The sequence below is a fragment of the Spea bombifrons genome, chromosome 1 (assembly GCF_027358695.1).
Source record: "Spea bombifrons isolate aSpeBom1 chromosome 1, aSpeBom1.2.pri, whole genome shotgun sequence".
Classification (NCBI taxonomy): Eukaryota; Metazoa; Chordata; class Amphibia; order Anura; family Pelobatidae; genus Spea; species Spea bombifrons.
In genome coordinates this window covers 576969-594734 of record NC_071087.1, presented here as the reverse complement: position 1 = coordinate 594734, position 17766 = coordinate 576969, and the positions used below count along the sequence as shown (strand labels likewise).

Below are 17766 nucleotides of genomic sequence, written 5' to 3'. Positions count from 1 at the left end.
ACTCCTGTAAGTTGCGAGGTGCGGCCCTCATGAACGCGTTCCGGTGCAGTGTGTTCTCCAGGTAAACAACGGACCCGGCCATCCACATGATGTAAAAGAAAAGATGATGCATCAGACCAGGCCACCTTCTTCCATTGCTCTGTGGTCCAGTACTTATGCTCACGCGCCCGTTGATAGGTACTGACCCCTGCAGACCAGGAACACCCCACAAGAGCTGCAGTTTTGGAGGTGATCTGACCCAGTCGTCACAATTCGGCCCCATGACGCTCAGATACTTACACTTGCCCATTTTTCCTGCTTCTAACATATTAACTTTGAGGATGAAATGTTCACTTGCTGCGTAATATATCCCCCCACTGACAGGCGCCATGATAACGAGATTATCCGTGTTATTGCCTCCACCTGTCAGCGCGCAGAATGTTATGGCCGATTGTTGCATATATGTAGCTAATAATGGCAGAAAAGGTCCAGTTGGCCCATCTAGTCTGCTTTTTTCATTTTTCTTATTAAAATATAAAAGATCTCCTACCTGTGGGTAATCGTACAGGCTCAGTATATTGGCGATATGTAAGGATGTTTCTGAAGACAGATCTCCAATAACCCCAGCCAGTTTGCCGTGACTCCTGCAGGAGTAATTGGGGACAGTCCTAGAGGGTCCGGATAATATCCGTAACACATTTTCTATGGCCTTATTCACATCTCCGCAGGAATCGAGCGCATGGTATCCCAGAGTCAGGTTGGGTAAAAGATCCGGATTACTGTTTATCTCATTAACGGTAAAAATAAATACCAGATAAAAGTAACGCATGCAATACAAGGGCTGACTAGACAAACAAACCCTGTGTCCCCCGGCCCAGCTCCCCCAAACCACCTGAACAGGCGTCACCCTAATGGCTGATGGGTACCAGCGGGTGCACAGAGGGGTCGGGCCCTTTAATGCAATCCACAACTTAAAGCAAATGAAGCTCACTGGGAAGACATTGCTGCGATCCACAGAGAGGGCCGCGGAACTTAATGTCCGTCTATCGGCGTGACGGGGGGAGGAGACGCCATAACCCCCCCAGCTCAGGTATCCGGCCGCGGAGCCCGAGGGAAGCTCCAGGGTCTGTCAGCCACTCGCTGTGTCTGGATCCCGCTCCCTCAGCTCTCCCTCACTCAGGGTGCAGCTGGAAGCGCACGGCACTCACACGGCACTCACACGGCACTCACACGGCACTCGCACGGCACTCACACCTTATATTGGATCATCAGAACAGGGATGTTGTTGCTGAACTTCACTGCTGCAGCGTCCCTCTCCTTCTGTGCCCTCCAATGTTCTGGAAAGTTCCAGCTCAGGGCTCTCCCTATTGGCTCAATTGGTCACATGAGCATCCAGCTAAAGTTCAAAAGTCCCAGAGGTACAGCGGGATACAATCTGGGGGCCACATATTATACAGGGCCCGGTAACATATACACTATACAGAGGCTGATAACTCATTGATATATACATTATACAGGGACCGGCGACTGATTGACATATACATTATACAGGGGAGCGGTCACTGATTGACTTATACATTATACAGGGCCGGGGACTGATTGACATATACATTATACAGGGGAGCGGTCACTGATTGACTTATACATTATACAGGGCCGGGGACTGATTGACATATACATTATACAGGGGAGCAGTCACTGATTGACTTATACATTATACAGGGCCGGGGACTTATTGACATATACATTACGCAGGGGCCAGTGACTGATTAAATTATACATTGTACAGGGCCGGTGACTGATTGACATATACATTATACAGGGGCCGGTCACTGATTGACTTATACATTATACAGGGCCGGGGACTGATTGACATATACATTACGCAAGGGCCAGTGACTGATTAAATTATACATTGTACAGGGCCGGGGACTGATTGACATATACATTACGCAAGGGCCAGTGACTGATTAAATTATACATTGTACAGGGCCGGTGACTGATTGACATATACATTACATGGGGCCGGTGACTGATTGACATATACATTATACAGGGCCGGGGACTGATTGACATATACATTACGCAGGGGCCAGTGACTGATTAAATTATACATTGTACAGGGCCGGGGACTGATTGACATATACATTACACAGAGGCCGCTGACTGATTTACTTATTCATTATACAGGGCCGGGGACTGGTTGACATATACATTGCACTGGGGCTGGTGACTGATTGATATATACATTATACAGGGCCGGTGACTGATTGATATATACATTACACAGGGGCTGGTGACTGATTTACTTTTACATTATACAGGGCCGGGGACGGATTGACATATACATTACACTGGGGCCAGTGACTGATTGACTTATACATTATACAGGGCCGGGGACTGATTGGCATATACATTACACAGGGGCCGGTGACTGATTGATATATACATTATACAGGGCCGGGGACTGATTAACATATACATTACACAGGGTGCCGGTGACTGATTAACATATACATTACACAGGGGCCGGTGACTGATTGATATATACATTACACAGGGGCCGGTGACTGATTGATATATACATTACACAGGGACCGGTGACTGATAACTTGTGAGCCGATAAAGAGCTGCTTTATTAACCCCTTGTACAGGGCTACGGAGCTTGACGGCGCTATATAAAACAATAAATAATAATAATAACGTGTTTATTGGATGGTAGAAAGACGGATAGGATTGAGAGGAGGGAACGCTGAGCTCAGCGATATGATGCTGATTACAGGATTTCTCTGTCAAAACATGTAATTAGGGCAGAAGGCCCCGCGCCGCGCAGGTCCCCAACCTTTATAAAAGGCCGGTGCGAGCGAGGCGTGTGGCACAGGCCGCCGTCCCGTGATACTCGCTATCACTCTGCTGGGACGATGTTACTCTTTGTCGTCGTCTGGTGGATCGCGGGCGGGAAAGCTGAGGTCCGGGGACCGGCGGCAGCCTGTAAACTCTCCCTCGCCCCGTTTTATGAAGATTACCAATATTTCCATGATGGAGACGTCATCGTCGGAGGAGTGCTGACCGTCAACTCGTTCGTGGCTCACTACTCCCTGCAGCCACGCATCGTCCGTTCCGCCATGTGCATGAGGTGGGTGATCTCTCCCAATCACCAGAGGGGTTCATTATTCCTCGCCCCCCAACAAACGGTTAATGCCCCGGGCTGGGGGCTAAAAGTGACCCGCCGGAGTGCCGGCGAGGGGGTTAAAAGCCGATGTGTCTCGTTTAACCCATTCATTGGCGCCTCTGACAACGAGCCGCGTTATATCCCATCGTCATAAAACACGGGATTTCACGTTTCCCCCGGATTTAAGGGGGCGTTAGGAACATTAGTTTGGGGGCAAGTCAGACGTTCCCTAAATATTAATAATCATTAAAAAATTCTAGAAAAGATTAGAATCGGGGCGTTCTTGAGTAAAACATGTATGGAAGTTACCCCAGGGGCCCCTTTATTAGTGAGAGCGGAGCCGGCGCGTTCCTCGCGGGGTCTTAAAGGTGCCGTCCCAGCGACGTCGCTGACTTTATCGCTTGTTTCAGCTGAGATGTGATGTCAGATCGTCCCGGGAGCCGTCTCTGTGTGCGGCTGACAGGAACCTGTAAGGGGAGGCTTCTCTGCTGGCATTGGAGAGGTTAATCTCCCTATTTCCCCGTCTGTGCCGCCTGAGTGCACGCGCATGCTGGATGTTTGCAGCTTTTATTATCCGGGAAGCTCCGACGATCGAATTGCACAAAGTATGGAGCGTCCGACGCGCGGTAACGGCCGAGAGAGACGGAATATTCTACGGGGGGATTCTTACAGCTATACTCTTCAACGAGGAGAGAGGGGGGGATAGAGAGACGGGAGAGAGGGGTATGGAAGAGAGAGGGGGGAGAGAGGGGTATGGAAGTGAGAGGGGGGATAGAGAGAGATGGGAGAGAGGGGTATGGAACAGAGAGGGGGGAGAGAGAGACAGGAGAGAGGGGTATGGAAGAGAGAGGGGGGATGGAGAGAGACGGGAGAGAGGGGTATGGAAGAGAGAGGGGGGATGGAGAGAGACGGGAGAGAGGGGTATGGAAGAGAGAGGGGGGATGGAGAGAGACGGGAGAGAGGGGTATGGAAGAGAGAGGGGGGATGGAGAGAGACGGGAGAGAGGGGTATGGAAGAGAGAGGGGGGATGGAGAGAGACGGGAGAGAGGGGTATGGAAGTGAGAGGGGGGATAGAGAGACGGGAGAGAGGGGTATGGAAGAGAGAGGGGGGATAGAGAGAGAGAGACGGGAGAGAGGGGTTTAGAAGTGAGAGAGACAGAGGGAGAGATGGGATGGCAAAGAGAGACAGCAGGGAGAGACAGGGGAGAGAGGGGATGGGAGAGACAGATAGGAGAGAGGTGATGAGGAAGACAGAGAAAGAAAGATGACAGGACATAGAGGAGAGACGTATGGAAGAGAGGGGATTGGAGAGACAGAGAGAGATGGGGGAGAGAAGAGAGACAGGACGGAGAGGAGAGACACAAGAAAAATAGAGATGGCAGGGAGAGACAGCAGAGAGAGAGGAAAGACATGGGAGAAAGAGAGAGAGATGAGAGAGACAGCAGAGAGAGGAGAGGTAGACGGGAGAGAGGAGGTATAGGGGAGAGAGAGAGGGGATTAGAGAGACACAGATGGGAGAGACATTTTACATTCATAAAGAGATTTAACAAAGGAGCGGAGGGAAGTTTAGAAACTAGAGAGTCAGAGGCTGAGGTGGAATGGAAGGAGGTTTTACTTTATTGAGCGGGTAGTTGATAAGTGGAACTGCCTCTCAGCAGAAGTGTTAAAATTCTTTATGAAGTCTGACTCAGGAAGACGCTGAAGAATCTGATATACGTTTATATGAATGTGAAGCGATTGATCTCATTACACTCAAAAACCCAAATATCCCTGGGGAAAATACGGCGATGACGTTTGAGAATTTCAAATTAATTAATATTTGACTAAAGACGATAATATTTATGACGCTGCCGATAATCAGGACGGGCGGTTATTATTATAAGAAATACATATTATTTATTCCCCGAAACGGAGACATCTGTAATAATGGGTCATTTGGGGGTTAAATGTTTGTATTTATGAAGAGTCAGGCAGAATCCACTGTTATTGGCAGGAACATTTCCGATACCGGATTCCAGAAGGTTCCGGATATATATTTAAAAGACGCATTTAATGTTCACCATTTTGAGGAATAAATAATTGTGGATCGCAGGCAGCGCAGGTGTCGGGCCGGATCATGTTCTGCAGCAGATCAAATATCTTTTACTCGCAGTTACAGTCCGTAGAATGTAAATACACCGGCGTCCGACAGGCTTCCTGCGGGCCGGGCGCTGCTCTCAGAGCAGAATGCTGATTATCGCATTATTTTGGATTATTTTAGGTGTTAAACACACGTTATTGGCAGCAAAGAGGTTAACTACACATGTCTGTAAGTTTCCCATTCCAGTACTGAGAAGGTTAACATCACACACAATAATGCTTTACACTCTGGCACTAAAGAGGTTAACCAGTGAACAAACAATGGAGCGCATGTGCATGAGGGAGGAAAAAATAAAAAGCATACAAAAATAAAGTCTAACAAAGAGGTTTTGCTCTCCAGCATTGAAGAGGTTAAGCACACACATGGATGATTTGGTATTGAGGAAGTTAATTACACACAGAGGTCAGTGCTGCCGCTGAAAGCTATTCCCTATTACAAAGGCCCCCGTCGGCCCCCTGTATCAGAGATCAGTGGCATCTGTTACGTTGTAACCTGTCTGCAGACAGAGGGGAGGCTGACGGCCCCTGCCGGCCCCCTGCTACATTTTAACCTGTCTGCTTAAGGAGAAGTCAGCAATCGCTTCCTAAGCGTAATCGGTGTTGCTGACATGCCTCGATCTCGAGACGTTCAGCAACAAAACCCCCTCTACCCCGAGGAGCAACCATAAGCGCTATCAGCGAGTGACATTGCTGCCACTCAGTAGATGGCGGCGCCGACTGACACTCCAATGAGTTCACAGAGGGTCTATTCAAGTCAATGGAGCCCAGCTCACTAATCACTATTAGTAAAAGGGCACTCCCTTCCCTTGGTGTATCAGCAATCAGTAGCATCCGTTACATCGTCACCCGTCTTTGGAGGCGATTCTTCCGCCCCTGCATGCCCTTTAAGTAAAATTTGTTACGTTGTATCTGTCAGCGAGGAGCCGGCTCTGCCTTTTCTGTGGATCCTCTACATTATGCTTTTATTTCACTTTTTTTTACAGGCCCAATGTCAATAATTACTACAACATTCTTAAATTTATCTACGCCGTTGAGAAATCAGAAGACGCGCTACGGATTATCGCCCCGAATATCACGCTGGGGTATCATCTATACGATTCGTGTCTGGATGGGAGGAAAGCTATAAGAAGCGTTTTACAAATTTTATCTGGGCCAAAGAAGACGGTTCCCAATTACTCCTGCTCGACGGGCAAGGTGGCCGGATTCATCGGAGATCACTTTTCCGTTACGACTCTGCCCGTAGCAGAGCTCCTCGGAGTGTACGGCTACGCACAGGTCAGTGACCGGACAATAATGTTATCAGAGCCCAGTGGGCCCTGGGGGCTTTTATTCTGATCCACCTCAGGATCTTCTGATGCCTCTGCCACCTGCACAGCTTTTCTGTGGCCCTTGAGATGTCCTGAGGCTCACACGTGTCACATAATTTAGCTCTTTGAGTCCCAGTCCCCAGAAAGTCTGTTTTAGTTGTAAATCGAGTTGAAAAGGGGGCTCCTTCTTGGACCCCAAGTTGAATTCGCGCGAACAGAAATGACGGTCAATGACCAACTCCACCACCGACCTGACTGTCAAGACGGGTAACAGACTCACAAGACCATCTGACAGAGTCACCTAACTACCTAGAGCGGCTTTATAATTCGCTGTTTTTGTGTTAAATCAGTTTTGTGGGTCTTTTGTGGCGTTTGATGAATAACTAGAGGAGGAACATCGCCGAGGAAATGTGTAGAGCATAAGCCCCCGGAGCAGGACCCTCGTCTCCTTCTGTAGCTAAATGTCCTGAATGAAGCAGCGTCCACCCCCCCCACTAAATAACACAAGAGACAATTCTTTACTTCAAAACTTTATTAATCGTCAGATATGGATTTTATAACATATAACACAGCACCGCGACACGCAAGCTTTATTAAATGTTTACATCAGTAAAGTTTTAACCATTTATTAGCCAAACACATTTTTGACCCAGTATATAAACATTTACCGTCAAAATGAAATGCAAAAATGATAACCAATGAAGTAACCGGCCGGTATGGGCGTATCCACCTGTATCCCTGCTGGAACCGCCCCTAGCGCGGCAGTCACATGACCGTACGATTCACAGGGGCGAATGCCCCCGGAGTGTCCTGCACTTACACCTCCGTGCACCACAAGTAACCCTTCCTATAGAGGGTTAACTCCTGCACCGTACCAGCCTAAAAAACCTGAGCCCCCGGCTAACGACGAAAATAGGGGAGGGATGGGCGGGAAAATATTCTTTAAAATGATTGCCCCTATAACATAAGCCCCTCTTAATATATACCCCTCAGGGAGGGCAATTACCCCCTCCCCTCCGGTCTCGCATGTGCCACAAAACATTAACTCATTAAGTGCCAAAATGTTGCCTAGTCATCCCTTAACCCTTAAAACCAGGCATTCAAAGGGGTTGCCTCGCCCGGCACGTCATTCATGGGGCCCCTCCGCCCCATCCTTGCCCTCCGGGGCTGTTCTTGACAGGTGTTAAAGTTATTGCCAGCTTTAAAGTGTCTTTGTTAGGTGTTTTCACTGTTGTGACCGCGCTACGGTCTGGGTTGGCGACATATAACGAAGTGTCTGTCGTGTTTTCTTGAACCTTGTAGATCAGTTATGGAGCCACAGACTACAAGCTGAGCGATAGACGCGTTTATCCGCATTTCTTCCGAATGCTTCACAATGACCACGTCCATTACAAGGTTATATCCAAGCTTCTGAAACGCTTTGGATGGACCTGGGTGGGAATAATCGTGTCGGACGATGCCGGCGGAGAGACGGAAAGCCAGTGGCTGATGAGATACCTGAGCAGTTACGACATTTGCGTTGCCTTCACTATAAAAATTGGCATCAATAAATATAACGTTAAAAACGCAGAGATGGAACGGAATCTGCTGTTTGTTCAGAGGTCTTCTGCTGAGGTCATTATCCTGTGCGGGGCGTTTAATTTGGCCATCGCTGATTTTTTGTCACGTTCGCACCGAGCATTCAATGACAAGACGTTAATTCTTCCTCCGTCCTGGGCCTCTAACAGTTACCTGACTGGTAATTTCATACCGGCATTTAACGGGAGTCTCGCCATAGAGCTCTGCCCGATGTACTTTGTAGACGACGGGGTATTCTTTAAGAAAGTGTCTCCCTCAAAGCGCCCCACGGACAAGCTTCTGGAGTATATCTGGATCACATTACTAAAATGCTTGACCAACGATGCAGCCACCAATTATTTGTATTCGCACATTTATAAGTTAACCCTTCGCAACTGCACCGGGGAGGATTATTTCCTCAACACTAAAGAGCAGATGTACATTGGGGTTTCTCCTCGCGTGTTTTTTGCCGTAGGCGTCATGGCTCAATCTCTTGCCCATTTTTATTCATATCATAGAAAAAAATCAGGTGGGAAGAAAAATACAAACTATAACTACAGGAACAAGGTGTGTGCTTTACTTTCCATCACTGCTGCCGGATCTGCTGGTGGAAACGATCAGGAAAGACTCAGTGATCTCAAGATTCCTGGGCTTGGGGAAACGATAAGAGAAAGAGGATGGGAGAGAGAGAGAGGCGGGGGGAGGAGAGAGAGGATGGGAGAGAGAGAGAGAGAGAGGCGGGGGGAGGAGAGAGAGGATGGGAGAGAGAGAGAGAGGCGGGGGGAGGAGAGAGAGGATGGGAGAGAGAGAGATGGGGAGGAGAGAGAGAGGGGATGGGAAAGAGAGAGATGGGGAGGAGAGAGAAAGAGGGTGGGATAGAGAGAGATGGGGGAGGAGAGAGAGAGGGGATGGGAGAGAAAGATGGGGGAGGAGAGAGAGGGGATGGGAGAGAGATGGAGAGATGAGAGAGAGAAGGGATGGGAGAGAGATGGAAAAAAGAGAGATAGAGAGAGAGAAGGGATGGCGAGAGAGAGAGAGACGGGGGATAGGACAGTTACCTTTTGTACCCCATCATACCGTCTGTATGATCCCAGTACTTAGTATTTGACAGCCCTTACTGTCCCCTTTACGAGACAGTAAACTGTACAGCACTGAGTACACCGGTTAGGGCTTACAGACAGTACCTATGTGTAAACATTCTACATATGGAATGAGATACGGATTCTGTCATTCTAAAACGCTTTTGTTTATTGTAATATTTTTTTGTAGTTACATCATTACATTAAAAGAGTTTCCAATTTAGTGCGAAACGATAGCGCTCTATTCTTTGATGAGAACGGGGACTTTGGCTATTGCTATACGATCGTTAACTGGAGAAGACCTGACGGCCGCTTGTCGTACCCCATCACGGTGGGGAACTTCACCCCATGGGCCTCGGAGGACCAGCAGATCACAATCAGCTCTACTAACATAGTGTGGAAGAACAATAAGGTGAGGAACGTTTATCAATTTATTGCATTGAGTGAAATGACTGGTGTAGAATGGGTCAAGCTGGGGGCACTTCGGGGGCCAACATCCTGAGCTGGACCTGCTCACAAAAAATGAGAGGATCTTCTTCTACTGACTTGAACCTGGTTAATGAGTTGGAACCCAACCTGGGGTCTGAACCAAAAGCCAACGAGAATAACAATTAGTGGCTTATCTTGGGGCAACTGGTTTTACGAACTGGTTTGTAAATCAAAGGGTGGGAGCCTTCTTTGAATGAGACAATTAGAGTTATGGTGCACCCCATTTTTTCATTCTAAGTCACCCCAACTGCTAAACTAGTATTTAATGGTCACATACATTTCTTTTTTTAACCTCCATTTGTCATCAGCTGACTCCGAGGACTTCGGGGGATTGTTAGACGTTGTTGGATAGGCATCTGATGCTTTTTTTTCTATAGTTTGCGCCCCCTGGGATGCGAAGGGAATAGACAGCATTTTCTATTCGCTAACCTCCTTGCACCCAAAGGATTCATTGTATCTTTCTGGGGCTCTTACAAGTGGGGGTAGGTAGGCTTTTTCTGATGTTAAAGCTATTAATGTAATTATTTGTTGCCCATGTTAACCCCACTCATCCCAAAATATTTAGGGGGTGGAGTGAATGAGACGCAGGCCTCTGCAGGTATAATTAACCCCCTCCATCACACTACTCTAAATGCCCATTTCACAACCACGCATTTATTGTATTTTCTTGTTTCTAGATCCCAATATCCCGATGTTCAGAGAAGTGTCTGCCAGGTTACAGAAAAGCACTAAAACCCGGAATCCAAACCTGCTGCTACGACTGTGTCCGGTGCTCGGAGGGGGAGATATCCAACAGATCTGGTATATCTTCTGTTATTACAGACACAGTGAACAACTTAATGGCCGAAACATGCTTATGGAATGGGAGAATATCTTTGTCCCCACTCTGTTTACGTAGGAGTGATTTATTGTGTAATTCTTCCCCTCTGTTTCTATTATATTTTATTAGTTATTTAGTCACATTGCACGGAAGTTTTGTTTCTAAATGTGTGAGTTTCAGGCGAGGACATGCACGTTCAATTTAACTTGTCTGAAATTCCTGAAAGTTGAAAGCTCTCATTAACCTGCATGTTAGAGGATACGCACGTAGCAAAGGCATGCAGCCTCAGGCACGTCAGAGTTAGTTTACTCTTAACTCAGCTAATCACTCAGCTTCTTAGTGAATAGACCAACAATGTAGGCAGTAAATTTATAGCCCTCACTATGAAGAAAGCTGGAAGCACAGCACTTTTTTATTTGAAATAAGTTGCATTTTCTGCCTTATGCTTTGAGGGAAAAAGTGCCTCTCTTTCTACTACAACTGAACGAAATCACGTTCCAAGAAGTGAGCGGAAAAAAGTGCGATGCCACTTTCATTTTTTTGGCAGTTTGTATTCAATAATATCTTTCTTATGAACAGATGCTAAAGCTGATTCCAAAAAAGACATAACAAATGTTTTCTATAGCGTCACAAGTGCATTAACTACTTTTATTAATGCTTTTTTTTAAAACCTAGAGTCATTTTGTTATCTTGGCCTCCTGTTTACTAATCCTGGTGTTAAGTAGTTTCCTCTAATCTTTGTTTCATTCCAGTCACGTTTTGCCCGCAATTAGCATCTACTGTTTTTGTAACCAAATGCATAACTTTACATTTATCAGTGTTGAATCCTTTATACCATATATCTGACAATTGCCCCCGTTTAATAGTTTTAATGATGTCACTCTGCAACAAATAACAATTTATTGGTGGCGAAAAACAGAAATCGTGTAACCGATTGCTCTATACATTTACTACAGTTGCCCTCAATATTAAGAAAAAACATAATTAAACCTAGAGAGCCGTTTGTTTAGTTCATTTTCTGGCAATCTCTGAATAATTCCCCCGAAAGTACCTTGATGCAATGACCAGTGGTTACTTTGGCTGCTCTGAATGTGCTCTGAATGTGTGAAACACACATATTATTTATTTATATTTATTTGTAAGCTCAGTGATGTTCACTAAGCTATGAAGAAGGAAAGGGAACGATACACTTTAAACACGTGTGTGAAAAGTATCTGTGCACCAGTGCCTCTCATCGGTATTCATAGATTTATTTCTTTTTTCTCCTTTAATAGACAGTGAGTTTTGCATTAAATGCCCCGACAATGAATGTCCCGATGAGCGCAAGACTCAGTGTGTCTCAAAAATGGTGGAATTTCTGTCCTATGAGAATGATCCAATTTCTGCAATTATTTTGTTTGTTACAACTGTGTTCTGTTTCATAACTGCAGTCATATTAATCATCTTTACAAAGTTCAGACACACAGCAATTGTAAAACTCAATAACAAGAACCTCAGCTTCCTCCTCCTGGTCTCCATCAAGCTGAGCTTCCTCTGCGTGTTTCTGTTCCTCGGTCGTCCTGTGGATATAACCTGCATGCTACGACAAACAGCTTTTGGAGTCATCTACTCGTTAGCTGTGTCTTCTCTGTTGGCCAAAACTCTCATGGTTTGCAACGCTTTCAAAGCCACCAAACCCGGCAGCTTTTGGGTGGGGACCAAAGTGTCTAATTTTGTTGTCCTAATATGTTCCTCTGCCCAAGTTCTAATCAACATCATTTGGTTGACCACCTCTCCTCCGTTCCAAGAGCTGGACATGCACTCCTATCCTGGAAAGATCATCATTCAGTGTAACGAGGGATCGGTAATCGCCTTCTACTGTGTCCTGGGTTATTTGGGGCTTCTGGCAGCTCTTAGTTTTATCATAGCTTTTTTAGCCAGGACATTACCGGACAGTTTTAATGAGGCCAAGTACATCACCTTCAGCATGCTGGTGTTCTGCAGCGTTTGGATTGCGATGATCCCGGCCTATCTGAGCACCAAAGGCAAATACATGGTGGCCGTAGAGGTTTTTGCCGTATTGGCTTCAAGTTCTGGACTTTTGGGTTGTATATTTTTTCCAAAATGTTTTACACTTTTGTTCAATCGGGAGGCCCAAATCAATATATTTCACATAAGAAATAAAGTATCTATTACATAGTATAGAGTAAGCACATGCACCTAATGGGATGCAGTGAATCGTGTACTTGCATGGAGGCTTGCATTTTTCTTACTTACCACCAAATGATAAGAACAATAAAAAAAGTCCGGCTAAATGTACTTTCTCACAGACATGTGCAGGGTGAGCAAAATCGCATCTGACGGAATATTTGTTTCTTTCTTGCCGCGTTTGTTTTTCAGGCAACAGATTTCGTTTCCTGGTTTTCCTTTGGGGCAGAATGTGGAGGTAGTAGTAGTAGTAGTAGTAGTAGTAGTAGTAGTAGTAGTAGTAGTAGTAGTAGCAGCAGTAGAGCACTGGGTCTGAGCAGGCAGACACTGGCAGATGATAGAAACGTGGTGCAGCAGCATGAGTAGAAGAGCATTGGGCCTGGGCAAGCAGGCACTAGTCAGCTTTCTGGTTTAGATAATATAGAGGGTCAGTACCAGGAGATAGTGGCAGTTCCTCAAGATAGGGTTTCACCATCTCAGAGGCTGCACTTTGGGTAGCTTGGGTGGTACTAGTACACTAGCACTAGGACATGTGGCTGGGACCACTGCCACTGCTGCTGGAAATTTCGATATCATACACCTTCATCTCTCCTTCACTTAGCATATCCCTTTTGTGCTGCATCTCACCCACCCTACAGACAAGGATGTCTCTCCAAATAATTTTTAAAGGTCAACTTGCCCTTAACCCTTGGATCAAAGAGGGTTGCCAGCATGTACTATAAAGTGTCCCTGAGGCCTACTGATCAGCTTTGCAGCCTCTGCTTGTAATCTCTTGCCTGGAAAGACCTCATTCTGTTCCAGAAAGTCATGCATGTATTGATAAAGGTAGGTGAGTAAGAGGATGACCTGGCCCAAAGTAGCAGTGCTCTGGCTTAAGTCCTTGGTCACATCGCTGGACACCCCAATGCTCTGCTCAGAGGACATTGAGTGAAGAGCATGCTGCTGCTCTAGGATCCATCCAGAATGAAGTTCCAGCAGGTGACTATATCCTGACGTAGGTGGGGTAGGCCTACTGCTCCTACTCCTCCCTCATCTGCTAGCTTGCCTTCATGCTGTAAGTGTCTGGCAATCTAACGGTACTTTTCAATACGTTTCTAAAGCCTACGCTGCCCGTCAGTTGGAATAGCAGAACACAAACCTACAATATTCCCATTTCTAACCGTTTTCACCATGTTTGGTGCCCCAACAGTAACCACCATTCTCACTTCTACTGCTGTGCCTGCGTGTGATCCAATCCACTGCACCAGCATCTTCCTAAGAGCTGCCCAAATGTGAGCTGATGGGTGCTTCACATCCAAATGCTCAACATCGAGTAAGAAGGATCTATAACCTTTCTGCTCTTGTGCTCCAGTTCTGTCCTTCGTGTCACCCTGTCTGCCTCTGCCTACACCGGCTACAGTGGTCCTGTCCTTGTCCTCTAAATATTTGGGCAGCAACCAGTGTGCTGTCGGTGAAAAAAGGCGTTCTGTGCACTAGTGACGCTCCATATGTCATAGGTGAGGTGAGGTGAGGTGAGGTGAAGTGAAGTGAAGTGAAGTGAAGTGTCCGGCTGCCTTGGACAGCTTGGCCTTCAAAAATGGCACACAAGACTGGTAAAGGGAGGACACTACAGTCCTTCTAAAGGTGGTGCGACAGGGGAGGCAGTGGTGGGGAGTGAGAGCCTCTAGCAGCTGCCTGAATGGCTTCATCATGGAGGAGGAAGCACCTCTGACAGTGATAAGTTGACCAAGCAGTCACCTTATTTGACTGCTGCTTTGACATGCTTCATAAATGGAAAGCAGTGGATGTCTCTGCCCTACCTGTTTCTGGGAATCAGTCACATTACTCGAGAAGGCTGAGGTCTCACCACGCTCGTCGCTCTGGCTGCTGCCGGTGGCAGCTTTTGTGGTTTTGCTGTTGTCGCCGATGTCTTCAGTTTCCCCGTGAAGCAAAGCTGCATTGTGGTGTTACGTAGGAGCTGATTCATCCCAGAATTGATGAAATGTCCTAATAGATGATATGATAGAAACATAACATAAAAATGTACCCGTCCACAAGTTACAGGTTTGGCTGGCAGTGTAAATGGCCGACTGTCTTCATCAACTAAATTCCACTCAGGATCAGGGGCTGCAGCTCCTGTAATACCCTACAGTAATCGCTACAACTTCTCCAATCCACCCCACAACAGCACATTTTCTGCACCAAAATAACCATTAACACGCAGTATTGAGTAACGAGCATCGCTCTCAGCCTCTGCTAACCTAACTGTCGCTGTGTCACACTCCAACTCCCATCAGTCTGTAACTGCTGCTACTGACAAGTTCACTGTCAGGGGTTAAAGGGCCGTGCGAACGACTCTATTGGTCGCCTGCAGGGGCCTCCTCTGGCATCATCCAATTGCATTTTGGCCGGCAGAGACCACTGGTCTCCCTGTTACAACAGTTAAAGGTCCGTACCAGCGACTTTATTGGTCGTCCGTACGGACTTTTAACTGTTGGAGCAGGGAGACCAGTGGTCTCTGCCGGCCAAAATGCAATGCCGGCCAAGTTGCTGCACCAGGATTTCAAAAGTCTGTATGAGCGACTCTATTGGTCGCCAGCAGGGGGCTCGTCTGGCTTCAACCAATTGGTTGACGGCAGAGGAGGCCCCTGCAGGCGACCAATAGAGTTACTCGTACGGACATTTAAAATCCTGGTGCCAAAGCTGCTGCGTAGTCCGTAACGCGTTAACCCCGTATTAACCCCTTCAACAAAAAAACGGCAAAAAACTAAGAAAAAAACCAACATGAAGAATGTATACGAATATTCGCCTGAACCGAACACAGGAACGGGCGAATATTCGCGGAATACAAATAATTCCCCCCCCAAGAAGAGGAACACAAAGACGAACACGAAGAGTTGGCCGGTGCCCAAGTCTAGCTCACAGCAACCTGAGAGAAGGAGATGCACATTATTGATTGATTATTCTCACGCAGCATCTCTCCCATATACAGGGCTTCACTTTCTATCCATCCTCATTGTAGTCAACTATTGGTTCTACCTGTTTCATTGGACATTTCTCCCTCGGAGCACGGGACACAGTCATAGCAGCAGGTATGATATCCTCCACCAAGGGCCTTTCTGAATCCTGGAGGGCAAAAGTCACTGCACCCAGCATGTGGCATCTGGAATGAAAGATTGGATAACAAAGTATGGTTCCTGTAATTACAACAAAATACTTATTTATTCCAGAAATGTGAACACGGGCAAACTACACAGATCAAGCCGCGTAAGCAATAGTTTAAAGTAACAGTCATTATATATATATAATATCCCGCATTGACCATTTTACAATCTACTGCCGTGATGCCGTCCCCACCAAGAACGCGCTGAGGTTTTGAAGGGGAGACGAAGAATAGGTAGAAAGGTTGTATCTTTTATAAATATACTAAGCCCCTCATCACCGTGTGCAGGGAATGGGTATGAGAGGGGAATAGTTAGAGACCATATCTCCTCAACTCACATCCCCTCGCCTGCAACTGAGAGTGTTAACCTCTAAGTCATATGACTCGTGCAGGTAAATGGTACTCCTTACAGGCACAGCTTTACATGGGGAGCAGAATCAGAAACAGAGAAGCCTTCAAAAGGTCCCTCAGACAACACAGATATAGATATAGATGACCTTTGCTATGTATTTAGCGTCCCTGGTCCCGTAGGTGGAGTTTTTAGCTTCTAAGCCTTTTCCATTGTTGGTGGAGCGGGCCACATTCTTTGCTTTTCATTAAAATGACTACAATGTGCAAACAGTCCCTACTGGACCAATACTAGGACGTTATATGTACATAAGTTTCTTTATTTAGATGTAGGCCAGTTTCTACATAGAGACCTATAAGCCACTCTTGGTGGGATCTGCTGTTAGAAGATACTAATTATTATTCTACTGATACTTACTTTAGAGTTTTCCAGATAATTGATTGAGGTCTAATACGCAGCTGCTGCTCCTCGGGAAGTGAAGCATCTAAATAGCCCACGGTCCTTTTTAATACTTTAAAGTTCTTCTTATTGTCTTCAATCTGCAAGTTCTCCAGATAATATTTCCCAGGAACCTCTCCTCTCTCATCAAAGAAGATTTCCGTCTCTGTGAAGTCCGTGTAATGGACTCTTTGTACATAGTTATGGAGCTTTCAAAGACAAAAGGTATAGTGATCATCATCAGTGTTATGTTTCATCAACATTAATCGTCATAGAAGAACTCGTTAAAAGTCCGGAAGAAACTGAGTCTTGAGGAGCTAAAGGTCAGTGCAGCACATTGTGATTGGCCAGCGATGTCTACCCATTGTTTCTGCTGCAGACAATGGCTTTGTGCTGCCTGATTGTTCCTGGTATAAGGTGTAAGGTAGTTGGACCAATCTATAAATTATTGGACCAACATTTACGGAGTAAGTTGTAGAAGGATATAAGATATCAAGACTTCAACTGCGTAATTCTCCCACATATTGGCAAAGTGAGACGTGAGTAGGGGTAGGAATGAAAGACATGTATGGAGAAACAGATGGGTGGCTGGGATTAAATGGATATAAAATAAAGTCCATAATTAAGAAGCGCAAACCCGCTGAAGGTTCTGGATTACTGCACATAAAATATAGTCTGAGGTTCGGCCAGCAAAGAGCTGATGGGGATTTTGGTGACATCATAACATGCGGAGAACAGAATGTTAACAACATACAACTTCCTTTATTCAGCCCTGAGAATTCTGTTCCTTTGTATCTTTATGAGCAGTTAGCGATAGATGAGCGTCCGCCTATTGGACTTTCCCCATACACGCTGCATCATACTGTGTTAACTCCTAATGTGTCTGTGGTGCATATATTTGTGAATTCATCTAATATATCCTGAAATGTATTCTTTCCACGCATAATAATTATATCCCATTAAAGTGCTCTAACGAATTTATTCCCACAAGTTACAGATGACACAACCCAACATACATGTGTTCGCGGAGGACAGACACACAGGAAAACAGGGCCATAAGGTCCTTATCCTGACTCACAAAAATGTTTAAAAAACCCAGCTCGAAGTG

General features: G+C 46.1%; 1 protein-coding gene across 1 annotated transcript; it reads left to right on the top strand.

Moving 5' to 3' along the window:
- The first annotated feature begins 2900 nt into the window (after positions 1-2900).
- Positions 2901-14205, top strand: LOC128464202 (vomeronasal type-2 receptor 26-like). The gene is made up of 7 exons (XM_053448075.1): positions 2901-3115; positions 6274-6565; positions 7900-8625; positions 9424-9645; positions 10400-10523; positions 11817-12371; positions 14081-14205. Exons 1-7 carry the CDS (start codon positions 2901-2903, stop codon positions 14203-14205), a joined length of 2259 nt encoding a protein of 752 aa, XP_053304050.1.
- Positions 14206-17766: the final 3561 nt, after the last annotated feature.